Source organism: Ranitomeya imitator, chromosome 2, assembly GCF_032444005.1.
Source record: "Ranitomeya imitator isolate aRanImi1 chromosome 2, aRanImi1.pri, whole genome shotgun sequence".
NCBI classification, from domain to species: domain Eukaryota; kingdom Metazoa; phylum Chordata; class Amphibia; order Anura; family Dendrobatidae; genus Ranitomeya; species Ranitomeya imitator.
Genome location: NC_091283.1, coordinates 29,567,940 through 29,591,018, shown reverse-complemented (window position 1 = coordinate 29,591,018; position 23,079 = coordinate 29,567,940). Strand labels below are relative to the sequence as shown.

At 47.2% G+C, this 23,079-nt stretch overlaps 1 protein-coding gene across 2 annotated transcripts; it reads left to right on the top strand.

The window, feature by feature from the left end:
- The first annotated feature begins 1,214 nt into the window (after positions 1 to 1,214).
- LOC138661550 (zinc finger protein 665-like) lies at positions 1,215 to 17,429 on the top strand. 2 transcript variants are annotated; one of them, XM_069746349.1, is made up of 11 exons: positions 1,215 to 1,330; positions 2,767 to 2,803; positions 4,912 to 5,044; positions 6,433 to 6,531; positions 7,407 to 7,475; positions 8,454 to 8,546; positions 8,870 to 8,968; positions 9,821 to 9,919; positions 10,927 to 11,031; positions 15,048 to 15,128; positions 15,218 to 17,429. In XM_069746349.1, exons 2-11 carry the CDS (start codon positions 2,801 to 2,803, stop codon positions 17,170 to 17,172), a joined length of 2,736 nt encoding a protein of 911 aa, XP_069602450.1. In that variant the 5' UTR covers positions 1,215 to 1,330; positions 2,767 to 2,800; the 3' UTR covers positions 17,173 to 17,429. The 2 variants fall into 2 exon arrangements, with proteins under 2 accessions (XP_069602450.1, XP_069602451.1); XM_069746350.1 differs by lacking the exon at positions 1,215 to 1,330 and adding an exon at positions 1,347 to 1,614 and having other exon boundaries at positions 15,218 to 17,277.
- Positions 17,430 to 23,079: the final 5,650 nt, after the last annotated feature.

Sequence of the window (23,079 nt, the reverse complement as noted above, 5' to 3'; positions counted from 1 at the left end):
ATGTATTTATGTGATATACTGTACGTGACGTGTAAAGGAAATTATACATGGTTTTCTAATTATTTTAAAAATATAAATCTAAAAACTGTGAGGTACATTTGTATTCATCCCCGAGTCAATACGTTGTACGACCACCTTTTGGGGTCTGTCTCTACCAGAGTTGCACATCGAGAGGTGACATTTTTGCCCCATTCTTGCACACTTGCTCTGTGACATTGGATGAAAATGTCTGTGAACAGCAATTTTCCAAGTCTTGCCACAGATTGCCAATGGCATTTCGGTCTGGCAGTATGTTGAGGGTCGTTGTCCTGTAGGAAGGTGAACCTACAACAGCCTCAAAACTTTTGCAGCCTATAACAGATTTTCCTCCTTGATTGTCCTGTATTTAGCTCCATCCATCTTCCTATCACCTCTGACCAGCTTCCCTGCCCCTGCTGAAGAGAAGTCTCCCCACAGCAGGATGCTGCCACCACGTGCGACGGTGGGGATGGTGTTTTCAGGGTGATGTGTGTAGCGTTTTGTATTTAGCCTAAAAACCTCTCCTTTGGTCTCATCTGACCCCTTCTCCCACATGCCATGTAGTGTACACAGCAATCATATGTGCGTTGTGCCACAATAAAGTCACATCGGACTACGCACTGGTAGGAGCCGGTCTGCAGGGACCTGTGACGGTCCACCGGTTATTTGTGGCCGATGGGCTGAAACTGTTAAAACGATTAAAATTACTTTTTTTTTTTCAGAAAACGTTGAAAACTGCGGAATTAAAAAATGCTATAATTACCTCATTATTACGGAAAATAGTAAATAATGTTATAACTATGCATTTCTACCCTTTAAAGTTAAATCTAAAGTCTTCTATTAGTTCCTGGACTCAGCGACTGCTATTTTTTCACTATCACATTTTACAGATTAGATCAATCTACACGACCATTCACTACATAAACCGACTCCTCTCCCTTCTCTGCACTGATAAAGGTCGCCCTGTGAGGCACAGCACACAACAATATTATTGAAGGAAGGACTTTCCAAAGGCAGTGTGCACACTGGCAGAGGCTAAACATCGGCAGTTCTTTTATACTTCCCGCCCAAACAAATCTACCGCCCAAATCAGAATCCTGAACAATCATTGGCTCCTACAAGTCATCTGACCACGCCCTCCTCTAGGGCTTCTGGAAATCGTAGTCCACGTGACGCGCTGTTATTAATGCCGTCTATGGCGAGGTCAACTACCTTTCCCAGAGATCATAGCGGCGGCAAGGCCGTCACACCTAAGGGAACCAACCGGGAGGCGGCTGAGTCACGTGACGTTGTGATTTGCGGCTGCAGAAAGGTATGATGTGATTTCTGGTATTATTGTGTATTTATGTGCGGTGTGCGGGTCACGTGACGCCTGCGCTAATGGCCGCTCATGCGTGCAGGACGCCGGCTCTCTGCTCAGTCCCTGGGTGACCGCACCATGCAGCGCCGCACCGTCTGCACTGGACGCCCCGGGACTTCACTAATTGCACTTTATGCAAACTTTCCCTACTTTACATGCAGAACTTAGTGCTTTCTGCCGCTGCGGTGCTGGGACTTGTAGTTCTCTTGCTGATGGAGCTTGCTGTATGTGACAAGGTGCTGCTTTTAGTGGTACCGGATGAGGGAACATACCAATACCACGTTTTGATCGCTATGGGGCGTGAGCGGCGACCGACAAACCCGCAAATTTGATGTTTTGATCTTTTTCATTTTTTGCTGTTTATTTTCAGTTATTTTAGTGGACTCGGACCCGCCGCCATCTGATCGCTTGTCCCGTATACTGCAGTACCCCCGTATTGACGGATATAGGGACGATGACGCTTTCTTGTGAAGCCTTAACGGGGGCTGGACTTCTCTGGAGATGGCGGCAATGGGGGTCTTCACAGAATTCTAAAGCAGCTCCCCTATATCTCACACGCACGCATGGGGCTACTCTGCTGGGGCCACCGGGGCACTTCCATATAGAATGGCCCCGTCACGTATTTCGAACAGTAGCCCGTCATAGCCCTGTATCAGGACAGTCTGCGGTCTGAGGATGCGCTGCGCCCAATACCTGTGTCTCAGTGACAGAGGAGCTGTATCGTAAGCAATGACCAGTGAGCCGAGGAGAACGGCTGTGACAGGAGAAGAAATAAATCTTGACTGAGCACACAGGATTCTTTTTTTCTCCAGCCTCATCCTCTGCTCAGTGAGGATTTACTTCTTTAGTTACAGCCCTTCTTTACGGGTGTTGACGCCGCCGCTCTTCTGTCATTGAGACAAGTCTTAGCTGCTTTTCTTCGGACTGCTGCCTGTCCTGATACGTGACTATGACGGGTTGCTGTTTGAAATATGTGAAGGGCCATTTCATCACTTTCTTGAAGAACCCCCTTAATTGCTACCATCAGTGATTGACAGTGATATCTATGCGAGCGATCCCAGATGTGTAACGCAGCGAACATCCGTCCTGTATGCGGAGAGTTCAGCACCTCATCTGGGATTCATTCATACTTAGTGGAGATTAAAATGGCGCAGGTGCTGCTGTAAAATAATGGATTTTCAGAAAATAAGTAAACCACCAAAATTAAAAATTGTGCACACATGCATACATACTCCATGGGACCCCCAGCAACCATTATCACAGGGGTCTCCTGTATTCCGGTATGAATGGACTACATGCAGTACACATGTTGGGGCCACTATGACCCGTCCTGTGGGGTTTCTGTCCAGTGGTTGGAAATACTGACATCGCAACTCTTCTGTTCTCAGAGAATCCGGGTTTCAGGGGAGCCGGTGCTGAGTGATGGTGAGTAGTCCGGGCCCGTCTTCCAGGCCTCACATACTCCTGTAGTTCTGTCTTCCAGGCCTCACGTGCTCCTGTAGTTCTGTCTTCCAGGCCTCACGTGCTCCTGTACGTCTGTCCTGTCTTCCAGGCCTCACGTGCTCCTGTAGTTCTGTCTTCCAGGCCTCACGTGCTCCTGTAGTTCTGTCTTCCAGGCCTCACGTGCTCCTGTAGTTCTGTCTTCCAGGCCTCACGTGCTCCTGTAGTTCTGTCTTCCAGGCCTCACGTGCTCCTGTAGTTCTGTCTTCCAGGCCTCACGTGCTCCTGTAGTTCTGTCTTCCAGGCCTCACGTGCTCCTGTAGTTCTGTCTTCCAGGCCTCACGTGCTCCTGTAGTTCTGTCTTCCAGGCCTCACGTGCTCCTGTAGTTCTGTCTTCCAGGCCTCACGTGCTCCTGTAGTTCTGTCTTCCAGGCCTCACGTGCTCCTGTAGTTCTGTCTTCCAGGCCTCACGTGCTCCTGTAGTTCTGTCTTCCAGGCCTCACGTGCTCCTGTAGTTCTGTCATCCAGGCCTCACGTGCTCCTGTAGTTCTGTCTTCCAGGCCTCACGTGCTCCTGTAGTTCTGTCTTCCAGGCCTCACGTGCTCCTGTAGTTCTGTCTTCCAGGCCTCACGTGCTCCTGTAGTTCTGTCTTCCAGGCCTCACGTGCTCCTGTAGTTCTGTCTTCCAGGCCTCACGTGCTCCTGTAGTTCTGTCTTCCAGGCCTCACGTGCTCCTGTAGTTCTGTCTTCCAGGCCTCACGTGCTCCTCTAGTTCTGTCTTCCAGGCCTCACGTGCTCCTCTAGTTCTGTCTTCCAGGCCTCACGTGCTCCTCTAGTTCTGTCTTCCAGGCCTCACGTGCTCCTCTAGTTCTGTCTTCCAGGCCTCACGTGCTCCTCTAGTTCTGTCTTCCAGGCCTCACGTGCTCCTCTAGTTCTGTCTTCCAGGCCTCACGTGCTCCTCTAGTTCTGTCTTCCAGGCCTCACGTGCTCCTCTAGTTCTGTCTTCCAGGCCTCACGTGCTCCTCTAGTTCTGTCTTCCAGGCCTCACGTGCTCCTCTAGTTCTGTCTTCCAGGCCTCACGTGCTCCTCTAGTTCTGTCTTCCAGGCCTCACGTGCTCCTCTAGTTCTGTCTTCCAGGCCTCACGTGCTCCTCTAGTTCTGTCTTCCAGGCCTCACGTGCTCCTCTAGTTCTGTCTTCCAGGCCTCACGTGCTCCTCTAGTTCTGTCTTCCAGGCCTCACGTGCTCCTCTAGTTCTGTCTTCCAGGCCTCACGTGCTCCTCTAGTTCTGTCTTCCAGGCCTCACGTGCTCCTCTAGTTCTGTCTTCCAGGCCTCACGTGCTCCTCTAGTTCTGTCTTCCAGGCCTCACGTGCTCCTCTAGTTCTGTCTTCCAGGCCTCACGTGCTCCTCTAGTTCTGTCTTCCAGGCCTCACGTGCTCCTCTAGTTCTGTCTTCCAGGCCTCACGTGCTCCTCTAGTTCTGTCTTCCAGGCCTCACGTGCTCCTCTAGTTCTGTCTTCCAGGCCTCACGTGCTCCTCTAGTTCTGTCTTCCAGGCCTCACGTGCTCCTCTAGTTCTGTCTTCCAGGCCTCACGTGCTCCTCTAGTTCTGTCTTCCAGGCCTCACGTGCTCCTCTAGTTCTGTCTTCCAGGCCTCACGTGCTCCTCTAGTTCTGTCTTCCAGGCCTCACGTGCTCCTCTAGTTCTGTCTTCCAGGCCTCACGTGCTCCTCTAGTTCTGTCTTCCAGGCCTCACGTGCTCCTCTAGTTCTGTCTTCCAGGCCTCACGTGCTCCTCTAGTTCTGTCTTCCAGGCCTCACGTGCTCCTCTAGTTCTGTCCTGTCTCCTCATTATTATCAGGCCTGGAGACATCTTTCTTGTGTCCGTAGTTGCTTTGATTTTACTTTTTTCCCCAAAAAAGCCAAATCCAACAGATCAGAGAGTGAAGACTCGGGGTGAAGATTGTGCTATTACAGGCCATGGACGACAGTATATAGAGCCTTGTGTATGATGGCCGTGCGGCTCCACAATGGAGAAGTTTCCGGTGTCTCCATTAGTAATTATTATGCACTAATCGCTGCCGTCTTCTCTGTCGTAGGATGTAGGCGTTAACGATTTTGAGGATATCGCGGTGTATTTTTCTGAAGAGGAATGGGGCTGCCTGGGCGAGGAGCAGAAGAGGCTCTACAAGGAGGTGATGATGGAGAATTACACCGATGTCTGCTCCCTAGGTGAGGAAGCAGCGCTAAAAGGGGGTTTCCATTTCCACCACATCTGTTTTGTTTTATTTTTTAAAGAGCTTTATTCACCCTTCCCGGGTCCTGAGCTGAGTCTCCCCCGCTGCTCCCGGGTGTCTGTTATTGTCTGCAGCGCTGTTGATGCTATAGACAATCAGTGAGCTCAGCAGCTCATGCTGTCTGCTCAGGCAGGGGCACGGAGCTACTGATTGGCTGCAGCGCTGGTCCCAGCAGTCAGACTTCCACTGATCTAGGAGTTATCCCTTAACCTGTGCATAGGTTGTAGCATCCCTGTAACAAAAGTAATTCTATAAAGCTGCATCGATATGTGCAAGCTTTTTCCTCCTCTGCTTTGGCAGTAAAATCCACATGTCTGACTTTACTGCGGATTTACTGCACATTTAACCCCTTCTGTTGTGGAAATTCTTGACGAATCCTCTACAGAGCGAACATGACGTGGCTATAAGACTGCGCATCATCCGATGCTTCCATGGTTAGATGTTACACGGGAGCGATCACCCAGCGGAGCTCACCCGATGCTTCCATGGTCAGATGATACACGGGGGCGATTACCCAGCGGAGCTCACCCGATGCCTCCATGGTCGGATGTTACACGGGAGCGATCACCCAGCGGAGCTCACCCGATACTTCCATGGTCAGATGTTACATGGGAGCGATCACCCAGCGGAGCTCACACAATGCTTCCATGGTCAAATGTTACACGGGAGCGATCACCCAGCGGAGCTCACCAGATGCCTCCATGGTCAGATGATACACGGGAGCGATCACCCAGCGGAGCTCACCCGATGCCTCCATGGTCAGATGTTACACGGGAGCGATCACCCAGCGGAGCTCACCCGATGCCTCCATGGTCAGATGTTACACGGGTGCGATCACCCAGCGGAGCTCATCCGATGCCTCCATGGTCAGATGTTACACGGGAGCGATCACCCAGCGGAGCTCACCCGATGCTTCCATGGTCAGATGTTACACGGGAGCGATCACCCAGCGGAGCTCACCCGATGCTTCCATGGTCAGATGTTACACGGGAGCGATCACCCAACGGAGCTCACCCGATGCTTCCATGGTCAGATGTTACACCGGAGCGATCACCCGGCGGAGCTCACCCGATGCCTCCATGGTCAGATGTTACACGGGAGCGATCACCCAGCGGAGATCACCCGATGCCTCCATGGTCAGATGTTACACGGGAGCGATCACCCCGTGGAGCTCACCTGATGCTTCCATGGTCAGATGTTACACGGGAGCGGTCACCCAGCGGAGCTCACCCGATGAGGGCTCATTTCCTGCCGTCAGACTCCCATGTAATCTGTCCATCATGGCGCCCGCGTCGTCACTCATCTGACCTCTTGTGATTTCAGGGAGTTTCTACTTGAAGCCAGAAATAATATCCCGGATTGAACGAGGGAAGGAGCCGTGTGTGAAGGATCGGGGACTGTGCGACGGGGAGACCCCCATCAGTAAGTGCGATGAATGGGTGTGAAACGTTTTGGTTTTAGGTCCCCATTCCCTGGAATCGCCCGTAATGCACCCATAATCAGTACCCGTACATTTCTCTCTGCTGCGGGTCTCTCCGGTGGGACAGGAAGCAATGACTGCTCATTCTGTGGTTACGAAGACGGCTTCCCGTTCTGGAGACCTGAGCATAGCAGCCAGCCACAGGCGTTAACCCGAAATCATTGCTACTTGTCCGAGCGGAGGACCGAGAACAGAAAAGAAATCTGGGTCACATCACCTTTAACATTCCTATATGAACGTGTGGTTGGTAGAAATGATTGAGGCCCCATATTATTCCGTACATTGACAAAACAAAATATTTTTTTTTTTTTGCTCCTCAAGACCCCATTCATTATTTGCGTTTTGTTAAGTCCCTTTTCTTTTTTAACTTGTAGTTTTCGCTGACAAATTCATCAAAATGGCGCACGCGAATCATGAATTTTATGGAAAGATCGATATTTTGATTAACTTACTAATTTTTTTTTTTTTTGTCCTTATCTGATTTTGTAAAGTGTGGCAAACAATAGCTGACGTACGTAGACTTGCTGGCGTAGAGCTGCGACAAACGTCATGACTTTATAAAAAGTTGTGTTTCGTGAAACTGTCTAAAACCTCTGTAAAGGTCACAGTGCCGTAAAAAATAAAAATGAACGAAACTACAAATACAACTGGAAAAAAGGCGCAAATCGGGGGATGAAAATTCTTTAATTCAGAAGTATTCACTCCAAAAACCTGCAGGAAATGCAGTGATGAATGGGGCCGGGGGCTCAGTGCTGGTGTGTAATATTCCGCCTTCCGTTTCATACAGATGATTAATATCTGTTCTTTATACCTGCAGATTACGTCATTATAAGGCCGGACATCCTCGCTCAGCTCCCGGAGGTTGCGACTGATGACGACGAGTCCGGTCAGTTTTCCAGACGCGCTGAATGCTAAAATCTTTATGGGGGGATGAAAACCGGTGGATCGGACGATTTGTCTGAAGTGGCTGTTAGCAGGAAACAATAACTTTCATCTGTGCAAAAAGAAGATATTCTCCTTATTTGGCACCCCATCCGTTTTTTTAGAAAAAATTGAAAAATCTAAAATGATTGCAACATTTTTTTTCCTTTTTTTTACCACACAGCACTTAAATAGGCTGTATAATAAAAAAGAGTACAATTTAGTGATGAGCAAGTGTGCTCAGATAAGGTGTTATCTGAGCATGCTCGTGTCCTAATTGAGTATTTTCGGCATGCTTGAAAAATCTGCCCGAGTCTCTGCGGCTGCAAAACGAGGGGATTGTCTAACAAACAGGAAATCCCGGCATGTGTTGCTGCTGTTAAACATTCGGCAGCTGAGGCGACTTGAGCATTTTTTTTTTTCGAGCAAGCCAAAAATACTTGATTAGGACATGAGCATGCTCAGATAACACCTTACCCAAGCACGCTCACTCATCACTAGTAAAATTGGAAAATTGTGAAAGTGCTTGTAAGAGCGAGAAACTTTCCAATTTATTTCTTATTAAAATTCCTCTTTGTTCTCAGGAAAGGAGGGATATAATCATATACTGCTTGTTGCCTAGGTTACCAGCCACCTCTGCAGTTTAATAGAAGTGGCCGATCTCCTAGGCAAAGATGCAGCACTTCTGAGGTCTATTCTATAGAGCTTGTGAGCGCTGCACAGATCCATGGATCCGGCCAGTGTCTGTGCTCCTCCGATGCCGGGAGGCAAAGTTGTCTACAAGCAGCAGGGCGCACGGTTCAGCCGCTAAACCATCGGTGTGCACTGTCGGTGATGCGCCCCTGAAGGCCTTTAATAAACGCCCCCATTAAGTTCAGCGTCTCAGCGCCTCCCAGTCCACGATCCGGTAGAAGTCCAGTGACGTCTTGTTCTTCTCGCACAGACTACATCTACCTGGAAATTGATTCTGACTCGGAACAGGAAAGAGAATCTACTAGAAGTGACGGCTCCGAGATAGAAGATGACGACCTCTCAGGTGGGTGAACGGGAACGCGGACACATTGGGGCTGATTTACCAAAACCGCACAACTTAGACAGTGGAAACCTAGACGAGAGCGTCCTAATGCTCCGGATGATCAGTGTCGCGTCTTTACACTTCTCCTCTCAGGTTACTCCACCTATTAGTTGGGTTATTACTTTGGTAAACTACATAACACAACTATTGTGGAGCCCAGGATCGCACTCGGGCCACGGCCAATAATCCCGGACCTGAGTATCTGCCGCACTGTGCGTCACATAATACTGACCTGGGAGCGATGATTGTCCGGGATAATATTCTGTGGATTTCTCTGTTTACAGATTGTGTATATTTGGGCTCCGAGGTGTCGTCATTACCGGAGCCGCGTGTACGGGAAAATGTCAGGGAGGCAGCGGCGCGGGAGGACGGAAACGCGTTGGGTAAGAACAAACCAAACACCGCCGGTACCTGCTGCTGCGACCTCACTGACCATACCCGGCTGTCTGTAGGAGTACACCCGGGGCGTCTCGCTTGCCCTTCTCCTTCGCCTCCCCGTACTGTCTGGTTGCTTCCAGCCCGCTTCCGCTTGGGTCTTTGGTCACTAGGGGCCACGGGACCAGTGTGTAACGGTACAAGCGCAATGCATGAGATTCCCACCATGGAGAATATTCTCATCTGCAGATGTCGCTGTTTATTTTACTTTTTCCAGTGCAAAATGTATGACCCATGCCAGGATGTGTTACAGGGTTGTACAATACATGACTAGTGATAAGCGAATTTACTCGTTACTCGAGATTTCCCGAGCACGCTCGGAGGTCCTCCCAGTATTTTTAGTGCTCGCAAATTTAGTTTTTATTGCTGCAGCTGAATGATTTACATCTGTTAGCCAGCATAAGTACCTGTGGGGGTTGCCTGGTTGCTAGAGAATCCCCACATGTACTTATGCTGGCTAACAGATGTAAAAACTAAAACTCTGAGCACTAAAAAATACTCGAAGGACCCCCGAGCGTGCTCGAGAAATCTTGAGTAACGAGTATATTCACTCATCCCTATACATGACAACTAGATCAAAAACAGCGCCCCCTCTGCTGATGGCATGTAAGCGCTACTGCAGGTCACTTCTGTGTATTGGAGCTGCAGCATCGGACACGGTCCGTGGTTTTGTAATCCCGTACAACCCCTTTGAGTGTTCAGAGGGTACAGCGCTGCCCATATTTTATACGATCGCACATTGCGCTGCAGATTATTGATGAGCGCAGAGTAATCTTGGCAGCGCCGTGTGCTTTGTACAGATTATATATACGTGGATTCTGACGATGACGAGAGTGAGGAGCTGGAGGAGGATGAGGAAGAGGAGGATGAAGATGATGAACACGACGATGGCTCGTCTGGTAAGTACAGAAGGATGTATGTCGGTGTCTTGATTCCTTCACCCTGAGCAGGAGAAATGTGGGGGGTTTTATGTTGATTAAAGGGGTTTTAAGTTTTCAGAAACTCCGTCTTTAGGCAAAGAAAAAACAAGCTGTGTTTTGTCTCCATCTCCACCGCTGCTCCCGGTGTCTGCTATTGTCTGCAGCTCTGACGTAACGTCATTAGCGCTGCAGCCAATCACTGAGCTCTGCCTGAGTAGAGAGCACGAGCCACTCAAAGCAGCTGTCCTCACTGATTAGCTGCAGCGCTGCAGATTATAACGGACACAGGGAGTAGCAGCAGAGATTCAGCGCTGGACCTGGGGAGGGAGAGTAACCTACAGGTTGTCTTTTATCATTGAACTTCAGCAGGAGGGAGGCAATAAAAAAAACAAGAAAAAACCTTTAACTGTTTCAGAAACGCATTCATTTCAATGGAGTGAACATGTGCACAGGGCTAAGCGTGCGTTCACACTGCCAATTCTAGGTCATTAAATGATCAGCAATCCAACTCCTACAATAGATCGGCACTTGTTTCCTGACCTGATTACACGGGCTGAAGGGCAATCATGGCGACAGAACAATCACTGATATAATAATCTGTCCCCATGTAATATCATGGTGTTGCGGCACATCTCCTGCTCACAGGAGCCATCTGCTGCCCATGACAATGATTTTTTTTTTGCAGCATAAATGATTTGTTCCTATGACGTAGCAGCATTTTGCTGGTTCATTTTGTGATTGCCAGCCTGTGTACACGGGCTGATGACCAGGAGGGAGCTCCTGTAAGTGCATCTTAACATGGTTCCTTTGTAGACTGCCATCTTTGGTGCCTTCTTGTGACTGATCAAGTGTGAACTTGAGACCTTAGGTACATAAAACTCACAATCTTACTATATTTTTACTTTCTTTTCGTGATTATTTTTGATGATTATCGCACTCATTTCTCAGTCTTTTGCTTTTTCCATTTTTTTTTTCCATTTATGAAGATTGTTTCTGTGTGGAACCGGACACAACCCCTACAGCCGATCTGCAGATGAGGACACTGGTGAAGTGTGAAGATCAGAGTGAGAAGAAGCAAATGATGGATGTGGGTGAGTGCCGGGAAGATTCTCCCTAGGGAGGTCTTCAGTCTTTTCCATACGGCTGAAGATGGCGGGAAATCTTCATAATTGTAGATATTCAGGGAGGATATAACGGACGTTAGTGCAGATCTCGGCATATCTGATCGCTTGTGACGGACGCCAGATATACTCTGATACGTATAAGTGACTCTTCCACCTGGCAATGAAGGCTACTTTACATTTGTCTTGTCCACTTGCCCTACCTGGTGCATCCTCGCTCAAACCGGGCACTCTAGTCCTGCTGCATCCAAGATGGAGGCACTGGTAAGTCTAAACACCTACCTAATGTGAAGAGATGGCACGGTTCAGATTTACCACACCACCTCCTCACAGGGCGTTCTCAGATACGGGTGGACTGCTGTGCCAGCCGCAGCAGAAGGTAAGTGTATGTTGCTTTTCAGTGTCAGGATGGAGATTTCCTATAAAGGGAACCTGTCATGGCCTCCTACCCAACACCATTCACTTATGAATCCGTAAATTCACTGCCTAACCAGTCCTGTATAATGTTTTTACGTAACAAATAGCTTTAAAAAAGCCTTTATATTGTCTCTGTTTTCTATGCTAATTAGGCCTTTGACTAGTCGATGGGGCGTTAGTTGCCCCAGATCAGTCCTCTTTCCCTGCGGGCGTGATGACGTAACATGAGCGGCGTCATCGACACTCATGCCGCTCATTACGGCACCGTCACTATGTCCCTGAAGCCGGGTGTACGCTTCCCAGTTTCAGAGGCACACACTGCACATGACCAGAAGCCATCTTCTGAACTTCCGGTCATGTGCAGTGTCCGCCTCTGAGGCCGGGAAGCGTACACCCGGCTTCAGAGACTGAAATTAGCGGCGCTCATGCGCGAGATTTGCAGGGGCTGGCGATGACGACAACTCCTGCAAAGTATGTTCTCACGCCCACAGGGGTGTGCTAACATGGAAAGAGGGCCGACTAGTCTGGGAAATAAACCCTCCATCGACTAGTCAAAGCCCTGATTAGCATAGAATACATGAACAATATAAATGCTTTTTTAAACCTAATTTTTACCTAAAAACAGGGCTGGCTACAGGCAATTAACTGACACATAAGTGAATGGTTGGAGGGCACGGGGGGGGGGGGGGGGATGCTGACAGGTCCCCATTAAATTTAAACAAACTGCACACATTAATAGTACAAGCAAGTGTAAGAAACATCCTCTCATCTTCCTTGCCTTCTGAAATTACCATCTATTATCTATCTTGGTCAAAACAGATTGCCAGCTGACTAAGGCTTCTTTCACACTTCCGTCGGTACGGGGTTGGCGCAACGTACCGACGGACATTGTGCAAATTCTGCACAACGTGGGCAGCAGACAGTGTTTCAACGCATCCACTGCCCACTGTAAAGTCACGGGCAAGAGGGGGGTAGTTCCGGCCGCGCATGCGCGGTAGGAAATGCAGGACACAACGTACGAAAAACCGTTCCCTTGAACGTTTTTTCGATATGACGGCCCGCCAAGTGCCGACGCATCCAGTGCACGACGTATGGAACGTGTGTAATACAAGTCTATGTGCAAAAAGCGCATTCTGCGGGCAACTTTGCAGGATGCGTTTTTTTTCCACAGAACGATGCATTGCGACGGCCCCTAAAGGACAGAAGTGTGAAAGTAGCCTAAGGGATCAGATTACAGCTGCCTATTAGACTTTATGGAGGGGGGAGGAGGAATGAGTAGCACACAGCTTTGAGAGAGACAAGGATACAAAAAGATCTTTGTAGTTTGTAGCAAATGTTTTATCTCACTTCAGAGTTGGATTCACTGCTACACTGCTCAATACTGGTGCATAATATTCTCCATGCTGCTTATGGACAAGTGCTACATACAGACAGGAGAGCAGGAACCTCACATTTGTATGTGCCGTGTATGAGAGACATCATGGCAACTAGTCTCCACTAACGAGATAAAAGACCGATGAAAATTGGTGCTGGAACCAGCAGAGGGGAAAACTGGTCAAAATGTAGAACACAGGTCATGTACTGGCCGGAATTAGTGATATTTCTCCTGTACACACATAACTATTCTAAAAAGTCACCTGAAATATAAGGTATGCATTAGCTGTGGGCAAATCAACAATGAAGTCACTGGACAAGGTCTTCAGATCGAGGAACATTTCACTGTAGACACGACTCGTATATTGTTTGGCGTTTTCATTGGCAATATACAGATGCGAAACCTGGACGATAAAGGAACAAGACAATAGAAGAATTAACATCTTCAAATTGTGGTGCTGATGAAGGATGTTATCAATGCCATGAATGGCAAGAAAAACAAATCAATTACAGAACAAATCAAGCCGTACATGTCACTGGAAGCAAGGATCACCAAGCTACGACTTGCCTACTTTGGACACATCATACGAAGAGAACAATCACTGACGAAGGACATCATGGTCGGAAGAATAGAAGGAAGAAGGCAAAAGGGCAGATCAGTAACTCAATGGCTTGGTACAATCCAGATAACGGCAGAGAAGACCCTGGTGGCCCTATCTGGACTTGCACAAGATCGATCTCCCTACAGATCGTTCATCCATCTAGTCGCCATGGCTTGAGATCGAGCTGAAGGCCCTTGATGATGATAAATAACTAGATTGTGGCCCGATTCTAACGCATCGGGTATTCTAGAATATGCATGTCCCCGTAGAATATGGACAATGACGATTCCAGAATTCGCGGCAGACTGTGCCCGTCGCTGATTGGTCAAGGCAACCTTTATGACATCATCGTCGCCATGGCAACCATTATGACATCGTCGCTGTGCCCGTTGCTGATTGGTCGAGGCAACCTTTATGACATCATCGTCGCCATGGCAACCATTATGACATCATCGTCGCTGTGCCCGTTGCTGATTGGTCAAGGCAACCTTTATGACATCATCGTCGCCATGGCAACCATTATGACATCATCGTCGCTGTGCCCGTTGCTGATTGGTCGAGGCAACCTTTATGACATCGTCGCCATGGCAGCCATTATGACATCATCGTCACTGTGCCCGTTGCTGATTGGTCGAGGCCCTGGCGGCCTCGACCAATCAGAGACGTGTGATTTCCAGGACAGACAGACAGACAGACGGAAAAACCCTTAGGCAATTATATATATACTAGATTGTGGCCCGATTCTAACGCATCGGATATTCTAGAATATGCATGTCCCCGTAGTATATGGACAATGATGATTCCAGAATTCGCGGCAGACTGTGCCCGTCGCTGATTGGTCGAGGCAACCTTTATGACATCGTCGCCATGGCAACCATTATGACATCATCGTCGCTGTGCCCGTTGCTGATTGGTCGAGGCAACCTTTATGACATCATTGTCGCCATGGCAACCATTATGACATCATCGTCACTGTGCTCGTTGCTGATTGGTCGAGGCCTAGTGGCCTCGACCAATCAGAGACGCGGGATTTCTATGTCGATGCTGTGCCGGTCTCTGATTGGTCGAGGCCTGGCGGCCTCAACCAATCAGAGAGCCAGGATTTCCAGGACAGACAGACAGACGGAAAAACCCTTAGACAATTATATATATATAGATATTTTAATGCAAATTATCATCTCTAGAACTAAGACGATCCTAGCGCCACCTGTGTGCAGCTATATGAGACACTTATAAGAGCGTTTTCTTCTTTTTCTTTAGGAAAGCTAATTTGCATACGTTTTCCCATGGAGCGTGGCAGTGATCTGATCTCTCAGTGAGCTGGTAGTCTGTCTTGTTTTGACCAAGATGTATTTTTAAGAATGGATAATATATCGGGCTCTGAAGTAGTGTCTCATAAGTGGAGAAAGGAGCAGTTTTTTGCAGTTGAAATATATTCGTGTTTTTTATATTTCTTTGTACTTGTTGATTCATGCAAATTTCAGTTGAAACGACAGCGACCATGTAATATAAGCAGTCATATGCTTGGTGTGCTCACATTCAATAAGCCTTTACGGTTGCATTTCACAAATGCCCTTTTCTTCCATTTTGCAGATGAAGATCAGGTTATACCGGACAGTAATTCCCTGGCGTCCGCTCACTGGGATTCCAACACGCTCAATGGAACTAATCATGGTAAGGAAGGAGAGGCGGCCATCATATGGACAGCTGATATGGAGTGCGGCTTTTCATTGATGCGTTTTACTTCTTCCTTTTTTTTCTAGATCGGATTATTGAAGATTCTGTTGGCCCAATAAAAAACACCACCATCGAGGAATCTCCAAGCAATACACTGTTAAATGTATGGTACGTGAAAAGGATTGAAACCGATCCGACTTCACACCAAGAGGTTATAGTTCCGGGGACTCCTCGTATCGAGCAGCGTAAAGAAGTGGACAGTCCCAAAGATGCTGAGCATGATCAAATCACTGACTTGGAGTTCTTGTGCCCTGTGTGTCATGAAATGTTCACCAGTGTTTCCAAGTTCTTCGAGCATCAGAAAGTCCACGAACCAAAGACCCCGGTGTGCCAAGAATGTGGCGCCCGCTTTAGTGATAACCTTGCCTTGGAGCGGCATCTACTACTTCACATAGAAGAGAAGATCCACGTGTGTCAGGAGTGCGGCCAATGTTTTACCACCCGGTCAATGCTGGAAACCCATCTGAAGACTCATCGATGGGACCGGCAATGGCCGTGCCTAGATTGCGGTAAATTACTGTATTCAAAGTCGGGACTTGAGAGACATCATCTATTACACATAAGAGACAAGCCCGTCCCATGTCCTCAGTGCGGACAGTGTTTTATCAAGCAGTCAAACTTCGAGATGCACCTGCGGCTCCATGCCGGAGAAGAGTTTTATCCCTGTACCGAATGTGAAAAACTGTTCAGCTCAAAATCGGCCTGCGATAGACACATAAGAGCTCACACCCAGGAGAGACCCCATGGCTGCCCCGAGTGCGGAAAACGCTTTCTGTATAACGGCTGCCTGATTAAGCACATGAGGGTGCACACCGGAGAGAAACCTTTCGTCTGCCCGGATTGTGGCAAACGTTTCGGTCAAAGTTCCAGCCTTAATTCTCACCGGCAACTTCACGAGGATGAGAAACCGTACGTCTGTCCGGAGTGCAAGAAATGCTTCACCAAGAAAGTCAGATTCGATTTGCATTTTAAAATTCACGCGAAGGAGAAGCTGCTGGCTGAAATCGCCAAAATGAAGAGCGGAAATGACTCCAACCTTGTAGTGAACAGCCAAAAAAACGAGGACCCTGTCAAGGACAATAGTGGAAATCCTGATATGGATAAGCCTGGTGAGTGTCCTCTCATCGATGGCTCTCTGAAAAACGGACAACATGGAGATGTCCTACTTCAAGATAGGCCTGAAGTAGACGTCTCCCTTGGAGATGATCCATTTCACAAAAGGCTTTTGACAGATGACTCGCTCAAAGATAAGCCATGTGAAAATATCCCATTGAATGAATTTCATGTCCGAGATGTCCCAGTCAACGGTGGTCCTAATGGAGTTGTCCTGTCTACGGAAAGGACAATTGAAAGTTTTGCATTTAACAGTAGGCCACTTATTGATGTGTTGTTCAATGGTAGACCCATTGGAGAGGTGCCGTTTAAGAAGAAGCTTCTTACAGAAGTCCCTCTAAATGACTGGCCTCTTGAAGACCTCTCATTTATCGAGAACCCATATTTAGATATTTCCTCTAGTGATCAGTCTTTTGGAGATGGCTCCTTCCTACAGACTTCATATGGCCACGATCCCGACACTGTCTCGGAGAAGACCATGATAGATGTCTCGTTTTTCACCAACCCTATAAACTCTGGAGCTGAGGAGAAACCGCACACTTGCCCGGAGTGTGGGAAAGGTTTTCCATATAACGGATGTTTGGTGACACATCTCCGGACTCACACGGGGGAGAAACCGTACACCTGCAACGAGTGCGGAAAGTGTTTTGCTCACTCGTCGACCCTCACCTGTCACATAAGGACTCACACAGGAGAGCGGCCGTACCTCTGCCCCCAGTGCGGAAAAAGCTTCACCAGTCAGTCCCAAGTCACCCGACATAAAGTAATTCACAACAAAACCTCGTCGTTTATATGTACCGGGTGTGGGAAAGTGTTTTTGCAGAGGTCCTACCTACTAAAGCATCAGAAGAGGATGTCGTGCTCATAAACACTGTGATGGGCTGTGACTTTTATGAATATATTATATTTACATTTTAACACAATGGCAGTTTTATACTTTTTTATGAATACAAAAAAAATGTTGTTTTGATTGTGTTTTTTTATGCATTTTTTTAAGTCTACAGCTATTTTGCAGATTTATGTGTCTCCATGGTAATCGGCAACAAAACGTGTGATCTAATCTTGATAATGTACTAAATGCAAGTTAGGAAAAAGTATGGGATAAATAAAAGGGAATATGAGAGCAGGGTCAGGCTACAAACAGTTTTGTTGCTATAGTGATGCATATCTCTGCATGGTTGCTGTGAACTCAGAACGGTAGGACATCCTGCTGCACAGTTGTTCATCCTCTAATTCTAGGAGTATTGGAGCAAACTTTTTTACATGGCTTCTCATTTGGATTTAAAACCAAATACAAAATATCCCCCTTATAAATACGGTGCATGTGGGGGTGCAGATACCCGTGGTGGGCATGCCTGACCCGTAACATCAGCGATGGGAGCCGCAATCACTTGTTAACCCCTTATATGAATTTAAAGCAGCTGTTCCCGGGGGTGTGCCATTTTGAGTGCCCCTCGTAAGCACCCCATAAAGGTAGAAATAAAAACTTCACATTGCCACACGAAAAGCAAACACAGCTTCAGTAATGAAAAAATAAAAAATGACAGGTCATAGAAAATGGCGAAACACAAAGATATTTTTTTCTTTTGACGAATTTCTAAACTTTTGTAATCACTAAAAAAAGGAAATGATCCAATTTTGATATCGCCGATAATCGTACTGAGTTGATCCAAGTTTTCAGATCATTTCTACCAGGCAATGTACACTGTAAAAAAACAATGGCCGAATTGTCTTGGTTTTTCATTTGTTTCCCCGTTTTTCAATACATTCTTTGCTAAAATGAAATACGTCGTTTACAGCCATGAAAACCCAAGCCCTAGTGTATCTAGCTGTAGTTCTGGCTCTTGGAAGAAGGGGAGGAATAATGGTAAGAGCTGACGGAGGAGCGCGTGACCGGACCTGTCCATCCGCCTCCGGCAATAGAGAAGCAGCCTTATAAATGGAGGAGGCGGACAGCCAGGTCGGGTCATTCGCTCCTCCATCAGCGGCCATCCTGAGATCAGGAGAAATTTGCAACCTGCGGAGGAGGAGGAGAACCCGTAATCCTTGTATATTAGTAAGTGCAAGAAAATCATCTGCCCAACACATCTGTAATAAAAGGTAAAGCGCCATCCCTTTTGAAAGTAAGTACGTGCATGTTTGTTGTGTTGTACTAGTAAGGTGAAAAACCCCGGTACCCCGCCTGCAGTTTAAAAAAAAAAAAAAAAAACAATAGCTTCCCTCACCCTCCTCAGGTCCAGCGGTGAGTCTCTCCTGCTCCTCCCTGTGTCAGTGTCTGCAGCGCTGCATTCAATCAGTATCTCTTTTTTTTATCAGATAGATTTTTATTATCCGCAAAGAATAAACAATCAGAATATTTCTCATGGCAATGTTTCATTAAACATTTACAGATAACTTTTTCCCCCCCGACCCAGAGCCCCCCCACCCTGCCCAACCCGAGACCTCAGCCAGAGCCACCCCACTTCCCATCATCATACAACCATTTGAATAAACATCCGTTATATTTCCATTGAATACTAGGTTCCCTATATTCTCATTTATCATCCTAATTCAAGTCCATCCACGGTTGCCACAGCTTGTGGAAGATGTCCAGCTTATTCCTTTTGGTGTAGATACTTTTCTCCAAAGTAAGTATATGCTCCGCTTGCTTAAGAAAGTCTCTTCTTGTTGGAGGTTCCTCTCTAATCCAAAATTTGGCGATCAATTTCCTAGCAATGAATAACAATCGTGCAATAGCTATTTTAAACATGTTGTCCGTAACAATTTCCTCCACATATCCCAATATGCAAGTCAGTGGAACCCTAGGGACAGAACATCCATACACCAGTTCAATACGATTTAAAACAACTATCCAGAAGGAGGACAGTCTAGGGCACTGCCACATCATATGCAATATCCCCGCCTGGGATTGTGAGCACCGAGGGCAGTCCGAGTTCTGCCTAAGCCCAGCCTTGAACAACCTGTCAGGGGTTCTATAGGCCCTATGGATTACGAATAACTGTGATAGCCTGCCTGGTTCACTCATTGATATCTTGGGCACATATTCTAGGACCGACTCCCATCTATCATTGTCAATTATTCCCAATTCAGCTTCCCATTTCCCTTTGGCTCGGATGGGATATTTTTCCAGGAAAGAAAAAAGTAGAAACCCATATATTTCTGAAATCGCCCCCTTCGTGCAGCTATTCTTAAGGATATAGTCGATCATGAGATCAATCTGTACCACTATGGCTCCCCTTTTATTCTGTGCCTGATAAGCATGAGAGATACGATTATACTGGAACAATTCAGACCGTGGCAACTGAAATTCTTCCTGCAACTCCTCAAATGTTTTAAGTCTGCCCTGACTTATCAGCTGCCCCAGCCATTTAATACCTGCTGCAGACCAAAAGTGAAAACCCTCCCTCTGCCTAAATTCCGGTAGATAAATGTTGTCCCAAATAGGCGAGAATCTGGTGAACCCACTCACTTCCCTAATGAGTTTGACTTTTTCCCATACTCTGTGAATTAATTTGATAGTGCACCCATGTGAACCCATTTTTTTGAATTGTCCTCCCTCCAAACTGTCACTCAAAACGTCTGCCTGTAGTAAGAACCTCAAGCTATTAGGTATTTGCACACTCCCTGCCTCCTCCCCCCATCCTTTGAGATGTTGACACTGTGCTGCTAAGAAGTATAGCCATGGATTAGGAAGTGCAAGACCCCCCTCTGTTTTGGTTCAATCAGTATCTCTAAGCGTCCCGTATCATTAACTCAGGCATTGCGACTGAGGTCACGTCCCTGACTGGCTGCAGCGTTGTCCATGAGATGTCAGCACAATATCAGACACTGGGAGCAGTGGTGGAGACTCAGTGCTGGACCCTGGGAGGGGAGGAGAAGCACAGTTTGTTTTTAAAACACACTACAGCTGGTGAACACGGGTATTCAGAAACCGGAAAACCTCTAAGGCCGGGATCACACATGCGAGAAACACGTCTGAGTCTCGCATGTGAAATCCAAGCTCTGGCACCGGCACTCCGGAGCGGAGCGGGCGGCCGCATAGCAATACATGGAACCGCACGCTCCGCTCCCAAGTGCCGGCGCCAGAGCTTGGATTTCACATGCGAGACTCAGACGTGTTTCTCGCATGTGTGATCCCAGCCTTAAGGCCAAAATCAAACTTGACACCCTCATAGGCATATCTGAGGCTGTCAAGAACAGATTAGGAGACCGGTGGCCGATCCTTACTGTGATATATGGATGTATGAATTCGGCCTTACACTGGGTCCACGCATTGCAGCAACATATAGTTATATAGGTTGAAAGAAGACTCCGGTCCATCAAGGTCCAATTTCTCCACCAGCTCTACATTCTCTATTATCAGATTATCTATAACCACAATGCCATTTGTGAGAAAAGCATCCCGCTATTTTAGAAAAGCTGCTATAGTGTCGGCCATTACTACCTCTCGCGGGCGGCATTCCACAGTCTGACTGCAATAACTGTAAAGAACCCTTTCCTGTTTAGCTGTCGGAATCGCCATTGTTTCCCCCGTGGTCCTCAGTATGGTCTTTGGTCGGAATAAGTCCTGTGCCGTCCGCTGTACTGGCCACACATAGTTATACGTGTAAATGAGATCTGAGGTGTCTTTTTCCTAAGATAAAAAAGCCCAACTTTTCCAACCTTTCACCATATGAGCGGCCTCCGTCCATCTACCGTAGTTGCTGTCTTTGAGCTGACTCTAACATTATTATAGCGCCATTTATTCCAAGGCGCTTTACATGATAGAGGAGTATACATAAAAAACATGTACAATAATCTTACACAATACAAATCACCGACTAGTACAGGAGGAGAGAGGACATTTTCAAAACTAGATCCCATATTCTAGATGTGGCCTCACCAGTGATTTATAAAGGGGTAATAATATGTTGGGATCACAGGATTTTCTCTCTTTTTATACATCCTAAAATCTTGCTTGCTTTTGCAGCTGCTGCCTGACATTGAGTGCTGCTGCTCCGCTGTCCTGTTCTGTGGTCCCGACTATTCTCCCATCTAATGTATATGCATTATTAGGATTACTCTACACCGATGCGGGAGAGCTGCAGGCCATGTAGCCTGGCTTATAAATGTATGTCCTACTGGCCGGATGCTGTATGGTTGCTTCATCATCTGTACTGTTCCGTGTGTAATTTTGCCTCTTCGTGCCCCTTGTGACAGTATTAAGAATCAGGCCCTATAGACAGTGTGAGACGTTGCCCCCGGCAACCAATCGCGTTCAGTGTAGGCCTCAAAATGAAAATAAAAGCCTGAATTAAATTGGTTGCTATGGGCAACTGCTCTGTTTCACAACATTTTTGCAGCATTTTTTTTTCTTTGTGTTGCTCCTTTAAATTCTATATTCCCTACATTTTGGGATTCGTGGACCTTTCTAAGCTTTCCTCATTTTTCTGTCTCGCTTGTGTACACGTCAACAGCGGGGCAATGATTCTTGTCCCTCCGTGATTACATCTGTCATGGCGATGACATGGGCACACAGCAGCTGTGCTTGTGTAATGACCCGCGGTGATTGACAGCTCCCTGCTGTATTAACCCTTTGGCTGCTGCGATGTATGCTAATCATGCCCCCTATTGGGTATAAACAAAGACAGGGGGCTCCTCTTGTTTGGTTTTCATCAGACCCAGCAGTGTAATCAGCACAGAAGGCCCCCCGCCGCCTGATAAAGGCCCCCACAACTGCACTGATATGTCTGCTTTATATAGGGACGAGGATGTGGTATATTTCTATTACGCCATGTTCACACGCTCAGTATTTGGTCAGTATTTTACCTCAGTATTTGTAGCCATAACCAGGAGAGAGTGATAAATACAGAAGTAGTGACGTCTCTATTTTTCCTCTGATTTTTCCTCTCCTGGTTTTGGCTGCAAATACTGAGGTAAAATACTGACCAAATACTGAGCGTGTGACCGTGGCGTAATAGAAATATACCCCATCCTCGTCCCTATATAAACACCTCAAATACGCCCATCTAATGCCAGCCTAAGGGTTAGGCCAAACTGCAATGTTGTGGTAGTTTAGGCCTCTTTCACACTTCCGTCAGTACGGGTCCGTCGCTGTGCGTCGGGCCGACGTACGTTGTGAATTTACTGCACGATGTGGGCAGCGGATGCAGTTTTTAGACGCATCCGCTGCCCATTCTGCAGTCCGGGGAGGAGGGGGCAGAGTTTCGGCCGCGCACACGCAGTCGAAAATGGTGGATGCGACGTACAAAAAAAGTTAGATTGGACCTTTTTTGTGACGACAGTCCGCCAAAACACGACGGATCCGTTGGACGACGGACGCGACGTGTGGCCATCCGTCGCTAATACAAATCTATGGAAAAAAAACGGATCCTGCAGGCACATTTGCAGGATCCGTTTTTTTCCCAAAACAACGCATTGCGATGGATCTGTAAAGACGGAAGTGTGAAAGAGGCCTTATGAGCAGTCACTTGATTGAACTGTTTCCCCCACAAAACTTCAGGCTGATTGTGATCCCACTGCGATGCATGGAGACTGCAATTTCCCTGCAAAATCATTAATATTTGTGGGATTTTTCTGAATCACCTTTCTTCTTTTTTCTCACATTCATTGACTTTTTTTGTGCAATATCCTTCATATTGATGCACGTGGGTTCATGAATTTTGCATAAAATAAAAAATCCACTTTAATTTTGTCTTTAACCTTTTTGTGACTTTTCAGAGCAACAAGTTGCATGTTTCGCTTAAATGACAAAAAAAAATCCACAATTCCAAAA

Bases quoted from the DNA above. Each gene is read 5' to 3' on its own strand.
- LOC138661550 (XM_069746349.1), top strand. The intron at 7,476-8,453 runs GTCAGTTTTCCA...CTTCTCGCACAG, and splicing joins GACTGATGACGACGAGTCCG to ACTACATCTACCTGGAAATT. The intron at 8,969-9,820 runs GTAAGAACAAAC...TGCTTTGTACAG, and splicing joins GGAGGACGGAAACGCGTTGG to ATTATATATACGTGGATTCT.